Source organism: Lissotriton helveticus, chromosome 12 (assembly GCF_964261635.1).
Source record: "Lissotriton helveticus chromosome 12, aLisHel1.1, whole genome shotgun sequence".
NCBI lineage: Eukaryota > Metazoa > Chordata > Amphibia > Caudata > Salamandridae > Lissotriton > Lissotriton helveticus.
The window spans coordinates 724,296,369-724,320,201 of record NC_136073.1 but is presented as its reverse complement, the minus strand read 5'-3'; the positions used below and the strand labels follow the sequence as shown (position 1 = coordinate 724,320,201).

Sequence of the window (23,833 nt, the reverse complement as noted above, 5' to 3'; positions counted from 1 at the left end):
AATCAAAAACATTTATATAATCCTTGAAATGTAATACTGTTACAAAGTAATACATTTGAGCAAAGTTCTGAGTGAAACGTGTCCCAGTGAAAAACGGAACCTAGAAAATTAGTGACATATATGTGAAATATATACAAGGTTTCCAATGTCTCATATAAACGACCATTTACATATATATGTACAGTATACAGCGTTAGATAGAATGATCAGTGCTGGTGAATAATGGTTTGTTTATGCAACCTGTCAATGGCATTTCGACCCTGTGTGTAGGGTAGGGTCTCTTCAGGACCTATGATCATAGGGACACCTGAAGGGTAATGGACCGGCACGTGTGGAGGGTGTGGCACCATGCAAAGGATAAGAAAGAGATACTCACATGGGTCCCAGCGGGAGCCCAAGTGTGAGGTGGGTAAGTCTAGATTTTCTATACCTAACCCCACACACATGCACATACATGGTACATATATTATCAAGGTATGTAGATGTGGATTTCTGAATATTACATTTATACTTTCCAATATACACTTATCTTTGGATCAGTGTATATCCCTCGATGGTCTGTCCTCGGCATTATTCTACCAAGATATTGTTGGTGGCGCTATTCAGTAGAACAACCTGTTTGTGAGAGCCACTTTGGCAAACCATAGTACAACCTGTTTTTGAGAGCCACACTGGCAAACCGTTTGATGGAGAGAGGAAAGTCTCTTTCCATGACCTTTGGCGAAACATTTACATTGATTAATTTTTACCCTCAGACTCATGACTATCATGAAATGTATTAATTTCTCTAAAGCCTTTGGCGCGAATGGGTAACAGGAATTGCATTCAGATGGTTTCTAGGGTGGTTAGCCCCGATCCTATTAAAAAATGTTGCAATTCTTTTTACTGGCTCAATGCTGTTCTCTAATAGACTATAATGGATGAATGTAGTGATCTCATACCTGGGGGAGTGAGGTTGTGTGCTTGTGCTCAAGGGCAAATGCACTTGTTTGTGTGAGCGCTAAATGTGCTCTAGCTTAGTTTTCTGCTACTTTTTGTTTCTGTGACGCACTTGGGGCTTTAAGTAAAATCATGTAGGTTCATGGAGGTGAGTAATCTCTTGAAGGTAAACCATTTTAATTGTAAAATAGTTATGCAGCTAAACTATACGTTTGGAATTTCAAGTTAAGTACACTGATTGACCCTAAAATGTCTTCATTTAATTCTTATATATTTCAACAACAATATATTAATGGGGCAGGACAATAGGAGGTAGTGAAGCTTGGAACACCCTTCTGGAACCAGATTCTGCTTAATGTCTCCTCCTCGGATATCACCCACAGGTTAGTGTACTGAAATTCAATAAGGGTAAATGCTTTTAATAAAAAGTGACAGAGGAATTGCCCATTTAAATACAGGCTCGTACACGCTCATCCTTTTCTAGAATGCACTTGAATGAAATCCAGAAATGGGATGAAAATAATAGCATTCTTCCTTTACAAAGACAGGATACCAAATACCGCAGTGAATCCTTTTGGATATATTTACCCTCTGGAAATTGATTGCTTCTGTCGCAAGCAAAATCCTGCCTTGTATTGTGGTTACTTAAGAACATAGAGCACTAATGAGCACACCCTTTAGTGTTCATAATCACCCAGAGTACTGGATAGGTAAAGATATTCCAAATATCTGATGCCAAATATACGTCACTTAACAAATAATATTAGTCGATGAAATCAAACACCATTCTTTTTACATTAAATATACAGAGTCCACAACAGTCCAATTCTTCAACTTGGTTCTTATTACATCCAGCACGAAATCTGCCAATGTGCAAACATGTGTTTTGTCTACCTATAGACTTTTTCAAGGCGGTTAGTGCAAAACTGTTGTATTGTGGTTACACACACTTTAAATGGTCCTATGATACAATAGATTGATCCCTAATGTTTCTGAAATGAGAAACATCGGAATGCCAAATTAATAAATGTTTGAGAATTCATGGGCCTCTGTCGAAGAAAGTAGGGGTTTGAGTAAAGAATTTCAATATAAGGGGTTCGTTAGCAAGGATGCTTAGTTGTTGGCTGCCTTTTTCTTCAGCAATTCAATTTCTGAACCTGATAATATCTTGATGAATGCAAATGTGACCGCCATCCCTATAAACTGGAACACGTCATATAACCGGGCTCCTCCATGCAGATGATACGCTGCCCCTCTGACTACAACGTTGAGGATGGTATTGCAAGATTAAAAGCCTCTCAGTAATCTTTTTCAATAAAAACATGACCCTGAGGTTTCGTTAATGCAATACAAAAAACAACTAGTATTTTACACACAATCAATTGATGAATTAAGTGAACGAGCAGAAATACCCGGTCTCACTATGGGCAAACCGAGAAGCCCCTTATTAATCTCCAAAGGGGTCATGACGAAAAATGTAAAGGGCAGTTGCTAAATTTTAGTCATATTGGGGGCACAGTGCATTATATAATCTGGTTAATAGCGTATGAAGGACAATATTTGCCTTTTTTATTGTAAGGTGCAGGTGTCTCGGCTCAGAACAAGGGAGAATGTTGTAGAATAATTGTTGTTACTCAAAGCCACAGGTCTAAAAATTCTATTCTGATCCAGTCCGTATTCGTAGGGATAGCCTTGGCTCGGCTATGGCACAAGCACTTCATTCCGTAACTTACTAAAAGATCCATTAAGGAAAAATTAAAATCATTTGCTCTCACCTTACTGAAAACACAAATACTATTCATAGATTTGAGTAGCCAATTGAACAGCAATTAGACTCTGTCAATTACTATGTAGCAACTACACCACCACACTTTAACACAATTAAAACTGTCACCCTGTGCTGAAGAGTTGGCCATTTGGATGAAAGTAAACCTTGATCAATTTTTGTGTTGCTACGAAAGCATAATATTCTACAGTGTCGTTGTTATTTGTCGATGTACTGTGTCAATGGGCTCGAACGTAGGAAACCTTGTGCAATGTTTTATATGAGGCAAGAATTAGTGAGCGCTTGCAAGACATTCCACTTACTCAACAGAGGAGAAGACTTTGCAATCATCAGCCTGAAAAACCACACCATGGCCAACCCTAGTCATATGTGAACCCTAAATGTAAAATGAGCATTTCTTATCTGAGCCACAACCTACGAACACGCTGAGGAGCTCCGTAGGACACTACATTTGAGACAATATATCTGTAATGTTGCCATAGTTCTATGTTGTGCACTAAAAAGCATCTTGCTTTTATTTTAAAAAGTATATCAAGTTTAACCAATGTATTGCATTGAGGTTTTAAAATATTCCCATGCCATTTTTATTGTTGTATTTGTTTGTTTGAATGAACCAAATAAACAATTTATTAAACTGAATTTGGAAAACAACTATATAATGTTGTTCAGAGAATATGGAATGTATGAAAGCCATGAAGGAGAAATCTCTTTCCACTACCTGCCAATGTGAAAGCAGTTGCAGTGCAACAATGACTCCAGAAGCATACTGATACATCTACTACAAGTGGAGTAAAGTCCTAGCACCATTTGCAACAACGTTTTATGGCTCATTCAACACATATAAGTGTGCCACAACATTACTGGATTTGTTTGATTACTCCGAGACAAACCTCTTGACTCCCTGAGGATTACTCGACTAGGATCAAAATACAACCTGGACATTGCTCTTTAGGTTGACATATCCATACTATGACATTTGATGTAAGGGCCTGAAGCAGACATGTGCTGTTAGAGAGAGGTTTTGATTGTAAAATTTTGCACATTTAAATGTGGGTGCTATTTGTGTTTTTTGGAACCCAATTTGGTGAATACTGTTGCATGGGATGTTATTTTGTCTCTGGGTTTGACAACTAACTAATGTGCAGTCTTCACAAATTTCTTAAGGAAACCTTTTCTTGACTCGTGTCATCGCCAGGTATCGCCCCACCACTCACCTATATTTCATCAGCAAGTTATTAAAAAGAAATAGTCTATGTTAAAATCCAAAACCAAATAAAATGCTAAACATCTCTTGATTGACTATTAGTCTGGCTTCAAATCACGCTGCAGCACAGATACAGTAACCTTACACTTTGTAGACTGCAAATGACGATGACCATTGACTCCTGGGATTGCTAGACGTATCTGCTACCTTCGACACAATCGACCATCCCACCCTCAAATGCACCCTGCAGTTTCAAATGGGATTTGTTGGCAATGTTCATCCCAAGTTCCTCTCTCACCTTTCCAACTATCATCAGTGTGTTTCCATGGTAACCTCCAGGTCACAAAAAGGGTTCAAACTGTCTCCGGTTTCTTCAACCTTTACATGGAGCTGCTTGGTGCTTCTCTCACAGATAACAACATTAAGATTCAACAACATGCCAATGATACACAACTCTACCTGAAAGTCTCCTTGAAAGCCTCTGCTTCAGACAGCCAACACCTCAAGCTCTGAATTTGCCAAAACAAGAAACAAGAAACAATACAAACTTGAATCAATGACATGAACCTTGACGGTTTTGACTTCATTGAATACAAAATGACTCTATTCTACCTGGACACCAACCTCACCCTCAAGGAACACATTGCTAAAAAAACAATGGCGGCCTCATATCCACTCTTTCTTGTAGAGAAAGTCAAACCATTTCTTCTGTAAAGTGACTTCAGAATTGCTGTTCAGTCGTAATGCCCTACTCTATGGGGTCCAAGACGCCACATTAGTAGTACTGAACCCACTATATGGCATTCTGATGCTTGAGCAGGGTTAACACCCCACTCAACAAACAACCCAATTTTAACAATTATGATGAAGTGAAAACAATAACATCACTACACCTGAGAAAGACCTTCTTCAAGAGGAAATGTTTGTTCAGTATCAGTGGTTAAAGTTCTAAATCTGCAGAACCAAGTCCACTGTCAGCTGTTTTTATAAGTCCATGTCCTGCCATCAGTTAATTGGTACACCGCCACCCCAGAAGACACCAGCACCCTCAACACAACTCTGCAGAAAACTCAAAATTGGCTAGCATCCAATCACCTAAAACTAAATACTCAAAAAATAGAATTCCTAATAATCTCCCCACATAACCAGCCACCTGTCACTGAAGAATGGTTGAAACAATTAACAGCCCTCAACTGCATTCCACAAGTCGTTGAATCAGCTAGATCATTGGGATTAACTCTCGCCAAGAACCTCAACATGCAGAAACACATCAGTGCCACTACCAAAAGAGCAAATCACCAAATGAACATTCTAAGAAAATTAAAACCCTTCCTCCCCCGACATCAAGCATGCAGTGCAAGCCCTAATGATTCCCTGGTTAGACTATGTACGTACAACCCTCTCTGGTCTGCCCAGACCCATACTGGCTCCTCTGCAAGCCTTGCTCAACTCTGCTGCTAGGCTCATCACCGGTTCAAAAAGAAACAACCACATCATCCCGATCCAAAATCCCTCAACTGCCTCTATTACGAAGCAAGAATCCAGCTAAAAATTGCCTGCATGACACACAAACCTCTTTACTTCAAAACCCCTAGATACCTCGCTAAGAAACTAGAACTCTCTGGTGGTTCCAGACCAGCCAGAAGCTCCATTACCTTACTTCTGAAACATCATAGATTCTACACAAAGAAAACCTACAATGTTCTTTCTCTGGGATTTCTCCAAGAATTTGCAACTTCTTGCCCCCTGAAATCAGAATGAACCCCTACACAGTATCCTTCAAGAAAGAAATTTAAATACTCATAATGAACACATTTCTTCCCTAGAGCCTATGATGTCATCACAATTCTGCTATTTTTCTATTTTCTCGACACTTCAGGATCTTGCAGTTTTCTTGACTATGATAATTTTATTTTTATTGGTTTATCTCCGCAGCTCTCTGAACATTGTAAAGCTTACCCTTCATTTCTGGATTCTACTTTAACCTGTATTTTTCTTGAATATGATATTATTGTTATTTTTGCTCTGCTCTCTGTATACCTGTAAAGCACTCTGATACCCGCAAGGGTCATGTTCGCGCTATATAAAACTATAATAAATGTTTGGGCACACAATACTGCAATGAGGAAATCAAAAAAGTCATGAGTAAAATTCTTGAATTAATTTCAGCATCTAGTAATTACTCAGGGTCGCCTTTCAGTTCATTTTTTGCCCCATCCCACTTCAGACAAGAACCACCCATACGTATATCACTCTTGTCCCTGCTCTATTTACAACAGTGCAGGACAAACTGCCAGGCTATGTCCTCTCTGAAAGCAGTACACAGGCACCCGCAGACTGGTTTTGGCCTATTTGGCCCTCATTAGTAGGGTATGGCCTACTAGAATCACTGACAGAATACTGGAAAACTAAAATATTGCGTGGACAAAATATCTTGTCAAACATATCAGGAATCAACATATCAAAAAAGTAAGTGCAAATAGGTAATTATAGATGGACTATTTTTAACTCTGCATCTATGTAGCTTGAAGATATATATATATCATCATGGTACATATATGTGGCGTAATATTTAGTAAAACTTTGCTTATCTATAGAAACCTACCTTCACAATATTTTTGTCCTTGATAGTCTTGACACTATATTTTGTCCCACAATATTTTTGTTTCCGTTATTCTGCCTAAATGAGGTCTAGTTCCAGTAGAACAGTGAAGCACAGGCCCACGTCTGGACATACTGGTCACACAAAGGATATTGAACTGAGAAACAGTAAAACGCTATAAGTGAAATGCTTGAATTAGTCTCATCTTGGGTACTAGTATTTTCCAGAGGGCGGGGGGACACATTCCAGTCCATCAAGTTTTGGCCCACAATGACACCCTGGACATGAGCCACCCATGTGCAAATCAGCATTGATCTAGCCTGAACTGCCAAACAAAGTCCACTCTGAATCAAAACACATTGTATCCAGCAACCTTTACTATTCAGTACAATGTCTAACATATTGTTTTTGTCTATGTAAAGCTGGGTGCCTGGTTCATTTAAAAATACAGCCCAGCTGTACTCCTGAGAATATCCTGGCTCATTGATGACTCCGGCATGTAGGCTGTTGGTGTTCTTCTAAACAGTAGTATGTATCCACTTATCACACACAAACCAAGCATATGGTGCATCTTCATGTAATGCTGATCTGCCATTTCATTTCTTTTCAGTAGTTTTCGCCAAGGATCACACGAGGTCCCCAACTTCATAAGTTCCAGATCAACTTTTTACGGGTGAGCTGTGATTTTACAAGATTTGATAGAATTGTGAACTGCTTGCACTGGGAGCATGAGTGTGTGATACATGTTGTAAGCAGTGAGCACAAGCCCATAGCTTGCAAATTGGATGCCATGTCCACCATCACATAGCATGTTGTATTTATTTTGAGAATTGAACTGTGATAAATTGCCATTTATTTATTTGTTGTCTGTCGTTTTTTAAATCCCTTATAAGTGTCAAGGTATAAATAAGTTCTGAGATGGACTTTAAAGTCATTTTTCTTGTGTGTGCACTTCTGGTGCATGTGTGGGACCTCAGTATAAGTTAGTACCTTCTTACCATGCCGCCTAATAATAAGACTAGGGGAAGATCATGATCTGGGTAGAATTAAGGCAAGAAACATGTCGAGCACTGTACTGTGACTCTATGGGATATGTGTTGTTTGATCTTATCATGAATCTAAAAAACAATAAATGAATATATTTCTGGTCATAAAGAGATAATTTTAATTCACTTGGCTTAATCTATTTTCTATCTATCTACAGACTAGGCTTGTTGCCATGCACAAAGCACTTTCCACATTGGCTGAAAATCCAATCTAATTCCAACTGGCGCTTATGTGGGACAATGCAAGAAGATATGCTGCATATCCTCTGCACATGTAAAGAACTAACAAAGGAAAGGAGACGGTTTCTAAAACCACTTTTTAACCAGAGAGGCATTCGCACACGGAGAGAAGCTGTGTTGGCATGTTTTGCACCCGAGGACACGCAGCTTAACTGTCACTTTGTAAATTTTTTAAGACAAGTGGAGAAGAAAATGCCAAAGTCCGAACTACCACACAGCAGACAGGGAAAAGGATAAAAAGTCCACATTTGTAAAGCGCACAATCACCCGTTAGGGTCTCTAGGCGCTGGGGGCCGTCGGGAAGATTAAGCGAGCTATTGCCCAGAGTCACATGGTGCTGGGCTAACCTGCCGCCGGAGCCGGGGATCGAACCGTGGTCCCCAGATTCCAGCGTCAGTCGCCCTGGCCGCGGCGCCACACCTCTTCAAACTCTGCTATAATAATTGCTTGTTTTTTAATGTACTGTAAAGATCTTTTGGTTATATGTCTTTTGACTGGTTTAATCTGCAATGAGATATTTTGTAGCAACGGTTTTAAGTAACTATGCTAAATAAAATAAAATAAAATAAAACTATTTTCTATCATGCCTCCAGAAAATGTTCTATGAGTGGTTCATTTGTGCGCCTTTGTGACCCACAAACATATGTGAAAAGATCTCCCTTAAGCCCTCTGAAAAGAGCCCATTGCTTATTGCACCCCTACTCAAAAAGGATCACCCTTGGATCTAAGAACAGTGTACTTTTTGTGGTTTAAGTCAAATTAATCAATAAAGAACCTCATACCTTTTTTACGTGAGGTGTTCCTACCCGCTACAGATGGGATAAAGGGAATGCTGAGACTCTCTGCAGTTCAGTGAGTCTGACACTTCAGAACTCTGAGTTATGCTTCAGTCAAATGTTGAATCTCCAACAAGGCAATGTATTCTGAATAATATGATATTCAAAAGTGATTTTATCAGTGGTGTGTTCCGAATGTGTGATCGGGCAAGTGTTTATGATGACCATGTGATTTAGTCATTTTTGTTGATAAATATGTTGCCAATGCTAGAGTGGGAGTTGTGGAGGATAGAAAATAAGGTATATTCCTTTAGGTTAGGACTGCCAATTCTGCAAGCATCAATCATATCTCCTCCTTTATTGATATTCCAAAGACACATACCTTGCCTCTGATTTCCTATTTAAAATTGGATCTATACATATATGATAGCACCCTACAAGACTCACATTGGTGGTCCATAGAACACTTCTATTGAGGTCCTGTATTTCCTTCAGAAATAAGTGATCTCGGCACACCTGTGTGTATAGGTTTGTTAGAGCATCTCAAATTCGGAATACAGCTTTCACCCACCTTCCTTATTTATCAGAAGAAGAGGACTGTTGTCAAGGTGGCAATCTCTCTTTTTTCCTTCTCTTGGCTATTTCAAGGATTCCATCCTGGGTCTCTCTTCTCCCATAGGTACAAGCGATAAATCCTTTGGTTTCACTATAGACACAATATAATCTAGACAAAAACATACCTATATTCCAATCCACTATAGTCCTATCTATACCACCAACGTATGCCCATAACACAGATCTGGATACTCAACCAAGACCAGGAAATGGACTTGGTCGCAGCAGGTATCCATAGGCTCCCTAATGAGTTGGCTAAAGGCAAAACTGTCCTCTGCCATCTGTCCTTCAGGCAGCTCACATCTGCTGAAACTAGACAGCCTTGAAACATGAACTCCATTATCTTTCTAGAGAGAATTTCTACCTTTCATGCACCTGTCCTGTGAAGGTTCCTCACCCCAGGTTTGTTTTTTCATTTAGTAACCACAGCATCTTACATTACCTGCCTTGGAAGCAGAGAATCCCAGAATTAGGATGAGGAGACCAACAACAGCCTGAGATCTGTTTTATAGAATGTGGATGTAGCAGGTTCTCGAAGTCCGAATAATCAGTTACAACGAGTGATAAGGATAAACACTTGGATATCTTAACAAGCATTTGCAATGCAATAGGTCTCACATTTGCGAGAGTTTGAGCTATTGGCATTGTAAATGACAATGCCTTTTATTTATGCATTTGAAAACCCGCAAGCTGTGCGTAAACAAGCACTTTGTACTTGTAGTCCTTGCTTAAAAGAAACAAGGTTGGCAGTCTGTTTTACTGCCAGCCTTGCTTTTTGTAAGCAAGGACTATACGTACAAAGGGTGTGTTTATGCACCGGTTGCAGGTTTGCAAAACAAATTAATAAAAGGCATTGTTGTTTACAATGCCAATAGCTCCAACTCTCGCAAATGCGAGACCTATTGCATTGCAAATTGTTGTTGGGAGTTAGTCACTGATGTGTGAATTAGTGTAGGGAACAACCTTCTGCTATGACAGACACACTGATGGGTGGGTGTGTGAATGAGAGGTGAGTTTGTACAAGTTAGGCACTCAAGTGTGAATTAGAGTAGGGGACAACCCTCTGCCATGAGTTACGGAGTGATGTGTGGGTGTGTAAAGGAGGGGTGCCTTTTTCAGGAGTTAAAGGGAGAAGTGTGAATTAGTGTAGGAAGCAACCCTCTGCCATGAGTAAAACACTGATGTGTGATTGTGTGAAGGAGAGGAGACTTTGTCCTGAGTTAAACACTGAAGTGTAGTGTAGGGAACTCACGTTCCTCGTGTCCTGTTCATACGGTCAATCCTTCTCCCCTCCCCCGGCCTCCTCACTCAGTCATCCATTGCGCACCGAAAATCAGTCATTTACCCAAGTCATTCTATGTGGATATTCATTTTACTTGCCCGGGCCAACCCTCCGCTCGCTCAGAGTGTATCCTCAGACCTAAGTGCCAGCTTCATATTATTTCTGATAAGTCTGACTGTGGCGCGTGTGCTTTTTTGACTTCAATTGCACCACAAAAGAAAAAATTATCCCATCCGCTTGATGTTGGAAAACCGTTTTACCACAAATGGATCACTTGAAACATGTCTTTTTTTGTCGGTGAACTGGATTGTTCGTTTTTACTCAGCAATCATGGGAAATAAAAATTGCCAAACTGGTTACAGTAAATATATTTTAACTGCCAGGTTTGAATTGCCATCCGTCCCAGCAGTTTCCTTTTGATGGGATTACTTTTAATTTAACTTTGAACGCTTCAAACAGAGACGTTAGCAACCTCCATGCAAACAAAATGGCCCAGGCTGGCCCTCAGTCTAGAAAGGCAGGGGTTAGTTGTTTGGATAACGTTATGCCAAACAATCACATTGCAGCTGGTGCCAGGGGTGGGGACAAAACCCCACCCACCCCTGGTTTGTTCCACCCACCTTTACTAGGTGTCACTGAGAAAGCAGAGGTGTCAACTGCACTGGCTGGAGTTAGCAGAGGATGGCTCGTCCTGCCTGGGGTTCAAACCCGTGACAGTGGGTGAAGCGTGCACCCTAAGGTGAAAGCGTAGGGTCCACGGAGGCACCAGACCCGGAGAAAAGGGGCCGTGTACACGGTGTGATATGCAAAAAACAGAACTTAAACAAATATTTGCCGGATTTTCTCGCTGTCAGTTGTTTGGTAAATTCACATGTTTTTCAGGGGGCAAAAAACAAAATTTTCATATGCCCTCTGGTGCGGCACACCACGTAAAGTAGGTGTGAAAGCACCAGTGAGTGGGAGTTATAGGGTAATTTAAGGGGTGACTCTCGGGAATTCGGCAAACAGACATAATAGCCCATTTCGTAGTTGACGTCCACCTGCCTCATCTTTAACGCAGGTGTGTCATTGTTGTTGGCTCACGTACGTACACCTCGAATATTCTGCTCAGACAGTCAGTTAAGTCCCAGTCACACTACCAACCACTTTGAAACAATTTTGGAGCTGAAATATTTGAAAAGAGCAATCTGCATGGGAACATATTGAAATATATGAAAACATATGTTGCTGTTGAAATATTGTAAATACGTATTTTCCCAACCAGTTGTCTGTTTTATACTCATGTACAACAAAACAAGCCTGAGTTTGTGCTTTCAGTAGTGCAAACACAATAGTAAAGGTATTTGTTAGTTTTTCGCCCTTATTTTAATATTAATCGCTCCGAAAATGAAGCTCATATGGCTTGTCTCTGTTGAAGCGCTTGGGTTCAGGATCACTTCGGAGTTTGGGCATGTGAGCACGTGTCTACTTCAAAGAGTTGGAGGAGGCACCCATGTAGCCTTCACATGTTACAAACTGGCCTCACGGCGCTCGACACTTTCGTGCAAGATGTACTTTTCGGTTCGGCTCATAATACACTTTGGAATTACTTGTAACTGTGATTCTCTGTGGGAAGAAGCGCACAATATATTTTTCACAAGGACTCACAGGGCCTACACGGTGGCTCCTTGCCCAACACTGGCGATTTCAAGCATATATAGGTGATTCATTTTGCCCGTGCTGACCGGGACGTACTTTTCCTCATCAGGATGTGACCCCAAAGTAAGAAAGAGACAAACAGAAAGAGACAAACAAAAAAAGTACAAAGTCGGAGGAAGAGAACGACTGGCAAATAGTGACAGAAGGATAAAAAATAAAACAGGGGACAGCCGCAAGCAAAAGAGACGCCATGTGCGTGTACATCTCCTGTCTGGGCGGGCTAGGCAAACAGGAGATGGGAGGGAACAAACATGCCTCCCTTCCAATCAAAAGCGCACGTTTTTGACGTGCACCAATGTAAAGCATGGGTGGAGCTTCCACCTCGCTTCGGAGGCAAAACCGACGACCATAGATCTCACAAGCGAGCAACGCAGGAGCCGTGTCGCTAGGCGAGACCTAACAAGCGAGCAATAACAAGCGAGCAGCGCATGCACTGCATCGCTAGGCGAGACCTAAAAAGGAAAATAAACGAAATCTAAAGAAAGGTCACCTTCACACCATTTGATGAAAGCTGCCAAGTTCATAGCCAATGGGCATTTTTGCTTCTAATTTTACAGCATCTGAAAATGAAAGCTAGTAATTTCCTATCTTGACCCTGAGGTGATATTTCAGCTAAGACCCAGATTAAGACCAAGTTTATGAAAACATCCTGTCCACTACTGACAAGGAGAAAGAGTTTCCTGAAACTTAATGGCTTCACAATCTATTGTGGTATTTTATAAATATACCAGTTGGCCTTCAGAGCATATCCATCTACTTATTGCTGAGTTATGATTCAATATAATACTTGACATATGTACTAGATCTGGGTTCACTGTTTGAATTTTAGAACCCTATCTATATAGCGTGTAAAAGACATGGGCCTTCAGGATTTAATAAATATATTTGTTCATAAGAAAATTAACTAATAGCTGCAAATTAATGTTTCGTTCCTCAGCTACAAACACTAGAACATTATAACATTTACTCACCTCATCCCCCTGTACATGCTACCTTTGACCGCCTCACCCTATAGACAGTCTATTATTTCAAGCTTCAAAAATCTTTCCCAATTATTCACATTCAAATAAACTTTAGGAGCAACCATAAAACTTTGTGCAACTCATCAAATCATTGATGCCCTTAAACCTAAAGAAATACAAATTAGCAGGGACTGGAGTGACTACTGTGTTTGCCCAGACAAAATATAATGTTCCAGACAGTCGCTGTGCCCCATCAACCAAACAATGGTCCACATTATAAAAGCAGCTCCAAATCCAAGGGTCGGAAATAATATTCTATATTTATGGATCGAGGCTTTGAAGTGCAATGCCCACTGACATGCCCACCGACATGCCCACCATATAAAGGTGTTACACGCTCAAAGGAAAATAAATGTAGTTTTACCAAGGGTACCACAGGCGTGCCAAGAACTAGGAAAATCATTCAGTAGTTGTAGTACAAGAAGATTGGGGAAGTCTTATCTGACATTTGTATTCCAAAAACATGTACTATGTGCATCAAACAAGTAAAGAGTTGATGGTTGAGTCTCTGGTGGTAAGAGTGGACTGTAACACTTTTTGTTTTATATATTTTCTGAAACAGGATTATAATAAATTCAAGAGTGGACCTATCCACGGTACGTTGTGGAAAGCAAGTGAATTGTTTGTACCATATAATCTTTGGTTGTAAATAAATGTGAAATTAGGAGAGACACAGAGATAAGCCACATTTCCTTAAATCATAAAACCGAGCGTCATTTCTTCAAAATAGCCCAAACAAACTTACAAGTGTACACCAATTATTGTTCTATTAAATGGTTGTACACGTCCTTGCAGAAGTCCTCCATTTAACTTACTGGGTCCAACTCATAAAAGAGTTTGCTCTAAATAGGTGTGACTTACCCTTGTCCCTTTACTTACTCCTCAAATTCCAAGAACATGCCAAGAGTACTCCTGGCTAAATCCTGAAATTCAGCAGTAAGCCAGAAATTAAGCCAGAAGTAATCCACAAGTAAGTCATATAAAAATCTTTGAGAATAGAAGACATTTGAGTTCCTATGTGAAAGTTATTGAGATAACTACACATGGCTAGGCAAGGTCTTGTGACAATGTTTAGTACTGTGTGGATCGAGCATATTGAGTGATAAAATAGTTTTGCCACAGTATACAGGCCTACACATCAAAGACAAAAACATCATTAGGTAATGATATAATGGCAGGTATATATTTACTGTACCTTAAATCTACATATATGTACATTGACAATATATCTTCAAGGTACGTAGATATGGAGTTAAGAATAGTACATTTGTAGTTACCTATATGCTCTTACAACTGTGACATTTTTATCTTCCAAATTGAGGCTTTGATATTGTGGCAAAACATTAGTTACTACTCAATAGTTCAAATAATATTTCAACCTGCACACTCTTCGTAGTTGATATACACAGTACAGTACAAACCTAAAGTCCAGGCAGCATGTGTATATGAAATCAGCCAAACTCCAAAGAGAACATTGCGAGGCTATAAAAATATGACCGTTAAATATAGTTTTATCCTGTAAAAGGAATATCACTAGCATTCTGTGCAGATTGTATGCTTGACATAGGCAGTACATATCTAAAGACTGAAAGTTTACATACCATGTGCATAGGAAATTAGGGAAACTCTAAAGTATAGGTTACAAGGCTATAAAAAATATGCACGTAAAATATTAATATGGAAAATAAATATCAGTTAAGAGACTGTGCCCTTTGTCTGCTTTATGCTGGAAGTGTAACTCAAATTCAAAGATGTAAAACCCAGGCTTTTTGTTCAGATTAAATCAGATGAACTCAATACTAACTATTTCCTTCCACAGGGAACCGGATATACTATATCATTGCAATAATTAAAATACTTTGCTTTTTTAGCTTGGATTATTTAGGTTTATAATTTAGGTTGGATTATTGTGTCTAAACTTTTTCTTTGAATAGTTTACTCTGTAGTATTGTGCTTTATATTATGTCTGTTTTGTATACTAATTGTTTGGAAAGCAACCAGTCAAAGCTTTTAAACATAAAAATCAGCTGAACTCGAAGTAAATATTAATCTGTAAAAAAAGATAAGCACCTTCAATGTTTTTTGTCATATAAAATGAATTTCTTTGGCACATTTTGTTTTCTTGCTAGAGACAGTGCAGTACAATGCTAACCCCCAGGTGTGTGTGGGGGTGGTCACCCTGCAGATGCCCATTAGCAGATGAGGGCCTAACTGCGGACCCCTGGAGGACAGCAAATAATTAGACACCCACGCAGTTCTGTAATCAGTTGGACCGGAAGTCCCGAGCGACTCCCGTCCATTTATTTATAGCCTTCTGGCCACGCCTGGCCAGAAGGTGATACATTGTGTGTAGGTGGTTCCGGGGCTCAGCCGAGACCCTCGGAACACTAGAGCGCTACAGTGTGCTTATGAAATCAGCCAAACTGTGAAGTACATGTCAGATGGTTACAATAGCTTGCATATTAATTGCATTTGTAAATGTACCTGAAAAACATTTTATACCAATAAAAAGATGAATATGCTTACATACCAGAGTAATGTTGCCGTCTTCTGCACCATCCTCAACAGTAGAACATGTGTCTTCATCTTCCTCTTCCTCCTCACTATCAGAATTTTCATACTCCTCCTCCTTGCCCCTTGACACCACAGCTGCTGCCACAGACACCAGGGCAACATAGAGATATGCGCCAAGATTGCCCGATACACTTCCGCACAGTGAGGCGTGAGCATCCCACTTCTTGGACAATAGGCTGTTCAGCTTCTTTCTAAAGCTGGCTGCGAAGGCGACTGAGGAACCCCTATATTTTTCAGCCATTTCACAAATCTGTTTGATTGTAGATCTCTTTGTCTCTTTTTTCAGCAACTGCGAGTCACGTATCACCTCTGAAGCCTAAGATAGAGATGAAAAGAAAGAGGGAGTGGCACTGAGCAGTTGGTAGACAACCTAAGGGAAGAGGAAGAAGAAGAGGAAGAGAAAGAGGAAGAGAAGAAGAAGAGGAGGAGGAGGAGGAGGAAGAAGAAGAAGAAGAAGAGGAGGGAGGAGAAGAAGGAGAAAACAAGCAATTGCTAAGCCAATATGTCTGTTATTGGCTGCCAGTCTTTTGGCTTTGCCATTACCCGTTTTGTTATGGTTTTTGTAAAACTTGTTTCTGGGAATATGGGTTGTAGGCCCTCTCAAAAATAGGTTAAAGTAAAACAAAATGTTAGGTTTCTAAACACATGCATGCCATAGTAGTTCCTGACTCTGAAAGGAACTACTGTGTATGTGGATGTGCTCCTTGTGAAAGAACAGAATGTTGTGACTCAGACTGAAGGTAGCCATTCGACTGACGTGGGCAGATCCATACTCTATCCCGTGTACTGTAGTGGGCAGAAGACAAATGTGAATGATATAACAACAGGACTATGGATGAAGAGGAATGTCCGAAAGTCCGTATAAGTAAGTATATTATATATATCATCTATATATTTATATGCAAATATTATGTATAGACACACACACACACACACACACATAGATTTAGTAAAAATCAGGTCTTGGCTAACACCAGCCCCCACATGCATCAATGTAGGATTTTGCATTTCTTAAATAGCGAAAATTAAGGAATCGCTATTTAGGAAATGCTAAATCCTATGCATCAAGAAATCCTAAAAGTTTTTAGGATTTCTTAATTTTCGGAAATTGCGATTCCTTAATTGCGAATCGCAATTAAGGAATGGCATTACATTGATTCCTATGGGCCTAGAGGCCCATAGGAATCAATGCCGTTTTGCTTTTTTTTTTTTTTGCACTCGCAATTTGTTGATGCATTGCAAGGGTGCAGAGGGGGGTCCTTTGGACCCCCCCCCTGCACCCCTGTAATGTATTTTCAAGTGCATGTTTCACACACACACATGTCCTAAGGACATATGTGTCTGTAACATGCAAGTTTAAAAAATGCATTTTTTTGCTTTTTTTTTAAATTTCGCAAATTAACACGAGGGTCAACCTCGTGTTAATTTGCACTTCCAATTTCAAAATTTGCTATTTTTTACAAATTGATGCATTGCATTTAAGGAAACGCACAAATGCGATTCCTTAATTGCATTTGCATTTTTAAGAAATGCAAAAAATAGCGAATTGTTTAATGCATGCCAAAAACGTATTTAGGAAGTGCAAACGGCCAAATTTACCGATTCGCACCGTTTGCACTTCCTAAATAGGTTGATGCATGTGGGGGCAGATGTGATAATCACTGAGGGGTAGCTGTTCCTAAAGAGAAGAGGATAGATCAACCTATTATAACCCTTGCCTTTGGGAGCTTGGGTACTGGACTTTCCATTTCTAATTTAGCTCCCTCCCCCCCCCCCCCCCCCCCCCCCCCGCCCCCTCTCCATTATGCTTTCTTGGCTAACACCAGACATTAAGGAGTGCATTATATAACGAAAATTAGAGAGAGAAATGTATCTGGAAAGGCAGTCTCTTTAATATATATAAGACTGACTGAGAAAAAGAAAGACAGAATAGTCTGTAATCAGAAGTGATTGAAGAGTACTTACAGGTTTGTTAGCAGGATAACTCATAGTAAAAAGGCACACTTGAGATGTTTTTAGGACACTTTCTTACCAAAAGAGAATCTATAAATCCAATCAAATTGAACTTCTGTAGCACGGAAGAGATTTCCTTCGGATTGAGTATCAGACGCAGCTGTTGGAAAACAAAAACGTGAGGGTTATTATGACGCTAAATTCGATCATTTGTGAGAGTAATCAACTGAAGTGTAATGTTTTGCTTAGGTCGCAGACTTAGTAAAGAACACGCCAATTAATAGGCAGATATGGAAAAAGATAAATATGAGTCTTGCACAAACCACAGAAGGGAAAAAAAAATACTTCAGATGCTAACCTCAGAATTTCAAGAGGGTTGTGGAGGTCTCAAAAGTTAGGAAAATCAACAAAATGCAACTTAGCAAAATATATAAGTTTGACTATGTAACCTTGGAAACATCAGGGACCAACCCTGATCTATTCTTTGAAAACACTATTCCTTAGTCTCAAATACCTACAGCTCCCCTTTGAGAACAAAAACAGCCCAGGAATTGAGAAAGTGTTCAATAACAGCGTCTAGAATCATGAAGGTATGTTAGAGTGTAGAACATTAATAACTATGGCAAATTTCTAGATTTTCTTTGCCTCGTGTGTCAGGCATACTTCTCATGAGTATATTGTCACCGCCAATTACCAGGTGGAAAAAAGTCTTGGGAATACAGAGAACACATTATAAACAACAGGTTTCAAGAAAATAGGGTGCATACAGCTTCATTAACTAAACTTTAGCTCGTTGACTAACCCAGTAGAGATTATGGCAAATAGGCATTGATCATGATGGGTCAGTTAATCACAGTTTAAACTCCAGCTTCTGTATGTGCCCAAAACAGGCCTATAATCTGGCTATTATTCATTGGCAGGGCCGGCTTTAGGGCAGTGCGACTGGTGCGGCCGCAATGGGCGCTGACCTGTGGAGGGAGGCACTGTGACCACAGGGGGCGCTGGGTTAAGCAATATCTTATTATAGGAGAGATGATGGGCACTTTTGCAGCTGGTAGGGAGAGAATCTGAGGATGCGGTGATGGGACATGGGGGGCGCCAAAAGTGATTGTCGCACTGGGCGCCACTAGCCCTAAATCCGGCCCTGTTCATTAGTGTTTGCAGCCACAATTTAGGCAGCCACACTCAACCAGAAAGTCACAGGTGCACTTTGAATGAAATTATATTTTGTTTGAATCATGTTCAACTGGCTTATGATTTTCAGTTCCTGGGGGTGCAACCCATTAGCAGACATAAATTGTGCACCCACTAATTTGCACTTCCTCCCGCTCCCCCAGCTGGGAATGAAAATGAATGGATCCCTCCCCATTGTGATCAGACCCTTTATGTGGCGAGTAGCCCAAGTGGCAATTCATGTAGATCCAGAAGGAAATGATGATGTTGTTCAAGATCCTGGGTGCATAGATTGAAAAAGGCCTGATACTTATTTTTTCTTTTCAATATTTCTTAGTCTGATGGTGTCCTAGGAGCAAGTGAGAGAGATGGCAATCTTGTCAGCCAGGCTGGCAGGGGCGCGGGTCGTGGTGGCCTTTGTAAATGATGCAACTGCTTTTGAAACTTTTGTACAAGCTAATAAGGAGAGCCAACAGAGTTCCATCAGGAGGTGGGTGATTTGATCAGATTTCTTCAGGCCAAGGATGAGACTGCTGTGGAATATAGAATACCTTGAAGGGGGCCAGTATGGAGTATGGGAGCTCATAGAGCAGGATGTTTACACCATCCATATGTTAGAAAACAAGGACGTGAACAAGAATTCTGAAGTCACTTTGTGGGATGAACAACTTGACTTTCCTTAGTAGAGAGAGCTTGTACCAGGCCATCATTTCTTTACTTGACAATGTCTTTCTTCTTGAGGGTGGAGCTGATGTACAGGGTGAATCCAAGTGCTTTTGCATTGGCCGAAATCTACAGCTCGTTAAAAAGTGGAAGGAGAACCACTTATGGATGTTTCCAGTGAATCCCATTTAAGGCTTCGGGATGTTGATGGATTCGGAAAAGTCAAGGTCTCAAATGCAGCTCAATGGTTGACCAATATAAAGAGGCAGAGGACAACTTCAACTGTCTTCAGGAGGGTGTTTTTAGCAATGTGTAAGGTAGCTGTCTCTGTGCTGTAGTTTGATCTGAAGCCTGCTTGGTAGTTCTGCAGCAGATGGTTGACATTGATTTGATCTTAAGAGTTCAGTACCCACTGCTTTTTCAATAATTTATCATTGAATGGAATGTGAGTGATTGGCCAGAACTTGTGAGATCATCAGGGTCTAATATACATTTATTTAGGTTATTTCTGGCCTGTTTTGAGAGCTTCTGGGAAAATGCCTTCAGCGAGCGAGGTATTGACAATGGTGACTAGGAGTTTTAGAGCTTCTCCAGATATACCTTTGATGATTCATAAGAGATGGTTTTGAGGGAGTTTAGTATGTCACCAAGATCTGCAAATGATAGGGCTTTGAAGGACAACCACTGCATGATACTATGAGAAGTGGTAGGTCTAAAAGAAGCAGACTTGATGTGTTGATATGGTGTCAGTTGGTCTACATTTTCTCCACTGAAGAAGAGGTTAATGACATAGCATATATAGTGGAGTATGGGAGAGGAGGGTCAAGTGGGGGTTGATGCAGTGCTTAATTGTGCCTTGAAGAGTCTTCTGTTCCTGGTCGCAGATTCATTGATGGGAGTGTTATAGTACTTTGCTTTAGCTGATGTCATATGGTGGTTATGTGTTGTGCAGAGGGACTTTAACATGAGGTCATCAGGGGTTCGATTTATCTTCCATTTTCTTTATTCAAATAGAACGTTTGGTGGCAGTGACGTCTTTGGAGCACCAGGTTGCTGAAGGATTCATCTTGTACCTACAAGGTTTACTTGTAGCATGGGTGCTCATATAGTTTTCACGATAAATGTTGAATGGAGTTAGAGACTAATTCAAACTTTAGGTTGTTGATGAAAATGTTTTTGAAACAGCTAAAGGTTTGTTGATTTCTTTTGGATTAGCCTCAGGTTGCTGGTTGGACAGTAAGCAGGGCAACAGAAATGACAGGGTGGTAGTCCAGTCCAGAGGTGTGGGCGTTGCACTGGACTGGTGAAAAGACAAGGTCATGGATGAGGCCTTTGGCATGTGCTGGTTGATTGATCTGCTGTACCTTATTGAGTGTGTTGATGAGGTTGAGGAGGCTATCTCTCTGTTTTTTCTTTTTACACTTCCATTGCCTGGGAGATTGAAATTTTCCAGGAGGGTGGTGTGGACTTGTCAGATGGACGATGTGGTGAGGAGGTATCAGAATTCATTAATGAATTCCTTGTTCTTCCCGGTAAGCCTGTAGAATAAATGGAAGCTGGCGGACTGAGTTGCCGAGAGTGGGACGTAGCATGTGAGGAGCTCCATAAACCTGAGTTTCATCTGCTTACCTAGAGTGAAGGAGCAAGAGGACTTCTGAATGATAGCAAAGTATCTTCCCTTATGTGCCCCGTCCACACAATGTATGCTGTGGCCTGTGGGAGTAAGGACGTCTAAGCTTTAGGGGTGAACCAAGCTTCTGTGATGAAGAAAATGACAGGTTTGTGGTAAGTGATGTTTGGTGCACGGAGTTCTGCAGTGTGTGTGTTAATGAGCATGAGTTTGAATGTATGTTCGCTGGTTTAAGGTATGTGGTGGTTGGTGGGATGTGTATAAGGCTGGGTCTGTATGTTGTGACTTTACTATGTGAGTACGTGTGTGCAGTCTAAGTGTGGATGTGATTGTGGGAATGGGCAGTGAGGGGTGATGGGTGAGACACATGATTCTATCTTACACTTTAGGTTGCAGAAGAACACAGCTTCTGGTGCAAGACTCTTCCTGACCATAACAAGCCCAGACAAGCAATGCCTTTGACAGTGCCTGCCCTTAACAGACCAAGTAGGGCACCCCGGGGAAGTAGACAGAAGTAATGAGTTGGCATTAAATATTTCCACTTCCCAAAAAGGTTGATGCTGGAAAATGAAGTGATGTCACTTCCTTTAGGTAGATTCTGGAAAATGCAATTATATCACTTCCTCTGGAGGTGAAAAATGAAAAATGAAGGTGGTTGCCGGGCTTCTTCTTTTAAAGATGGTTTTGGCAATGATGAAACACGCTCAACAGGAGGATTCTGGGAACTGCAGTGATGTCAATTCCTGAAGAGATGGATGATGGAGTAAAGTTCACTTGTATGTCTGTTTCTTTTAAAGATGGTTTAGGTGGGAAACAAGTGATGTTACTTCCTGAAGATGCAAATGCTGGGAAACTCATTGATGACATTTCCTGTGGTGATGATTGATGGAGAATGAAGTCTGCTATGTTCTATTAAAGATGTTTTTTTAAGGAAATCTGTGATGTCACTGCCTTAACAAGTTGATGTTGGAAAATGCAGTGATGTCACTTCTGGAAATGGTGATAGCTAAGATTGTTCTAATTGCTGTATATATCATTACCCAGATCTGTTGACTGGGTGTGAGTGTTTGATTGGTTCAGATGCTCCGTCCATCACCACCCCCTTTTGTACCACTGTATATATCATAGAGGCATATATTGATATATGTCGCAGGAGTTGCTAATGCCTTATCAGATCACCTGACTCCTTCAGAAAATAATTGAAATAAATTCTGAAGCATTGTGGTGAAAAATTAACCAATAGAATACTTAGACTATGAAGGTGTATAAGCCTGCAGCATTATCATTGTAGTTGGTTAACTGTTTTGGATACCCCTGTCTCACTTGCTTGGCATATGCAGTTTGTAGGGTTCAAAGTCCCTGGTGCAGTTGCACTGATACACCCTTTAAAGGAAAATGCTACTTACCAGTATGCATCTGTTCTTGGCATGTAGAGCTGCAGAGTAGTACACTTTGCATTAGACCGCCATCTGGTGTTGGCTCGGATGGTTGCACATTGTTGTTGTCTTGGAAGAAGTCTTTGTAGTCACGAGATAGGTGACTCCTCCCTTGGACGATAGTGCGCATGGGCATCAACTCCATCCTTAGATTGTTTTTCGCAATGATGGGAAATGATGGAGTTAGTAGAAAGAAAAGATGTCCATGTGTGTATCTAAGTAAGATAGTACTGCAACAGATACAGGTCCCGGGGAGGCGGGTGGACGTATACTACTCTGCAGCTCTACATGCCAAGAACAGATGCATACTGGTAAGTAGCATTTTCCGTTCGAGGCGTATGAGCTGCAGATTGTACACTTTGCATAGGCTGTACAGCAGTATCTCCCCTAGCGGTGGTCACGTGTATCGGTTGCAGTGGTTTGAAAAAGTGTTTTAAGAACAGCTAAGCCCACAGAAACTTGTTGCTTGGCTTGCACGTCAACACAATAGTGTTTAGTGAACGTGTGTGTTGTAGACCATGTTGCTGCCTTACAGATGTCTTCTAGGGGAATGTTCCCTAAGAATGCCATGGAAGCCCCTAGTTTGCGTGTTGAATGCACCCTAGGGGGAACTGTTAATGTGCGTTTGGCTTTTTGGTAGCATATTTATATACATTTGACAATCCACTTTGCAATCCCAGATTTAGAGATAGGATTACCTTTACGAGGTGGAGAGAAAGCTACAAACAATTGTTTTGTATTTCGAAAGGTTGTAGTTCTGTCAATGTAATAAAGTAGAGCTCTTATGACGTCTAGCGTGTGAAGAGCTCTCTCTGCTACTGAGTCTGGGTTTTGAAAAACACTGGTAACTCTACCGATTGGTTAAGATGAAAAGCAGAGATGACTCTAGGAAGGAATTGTGGATTTGTCCTGAGAACTACCTTGTTACGATGTATTTGTAAGGAGGGTTCTTGATTAGTTAAAGCTTGGATCTCACTTACTCTTCTGAGAGAGGTGATTGCGTTAAGGAAAGCTACTTTCCATGTGAGACACTGAAGTTCACATTTATGTAAAGGTTCAAATGGGGGTCCCATGAGCCTAGTAAGTACAATGTTTAGATTCCACACCGGAGAGGGTGGTAATCTAGGAGGAATGATTCTTATAAGGCCTTCCATAAATGCCTTAATTGCTGGCACTCTAAAAAGTGACAAGTGT

At 40.6% G+C, this 23,833-nt stretch overlaps 1 protein-coding gene across 3 annotated transcripts in view; it reads right to left on the bottom strand.

Annotated features, from left to right (window-relative positions):
• The window catches only part of LOC144798802 (uncharacterized), a 136,022-nt gene that overhangs the window by 71,182 nt on the left and 41,007 nt on the right, over nt 1-23,833 (bottom strand). For all 3 annotated transcript variants that reach the window (XM_078669847.1, XM_078669848.1, XM_078669846.1), the window contains exons 4-5: nt 17,817-17,897; nt 15,741-16,100 (exon numbers count right to left, since the gene is read on the bottom strand). In XM_078669847.1, coding sequence (XP_078525973.1) covers nt 15,741-16,100; nt 17,817-17,897 — 441 coding nt within the window. The remainder of the gene's footprint in view (nt 1-15,740; nt 16,101-17,816; nt 17,898-23,833) is intronic.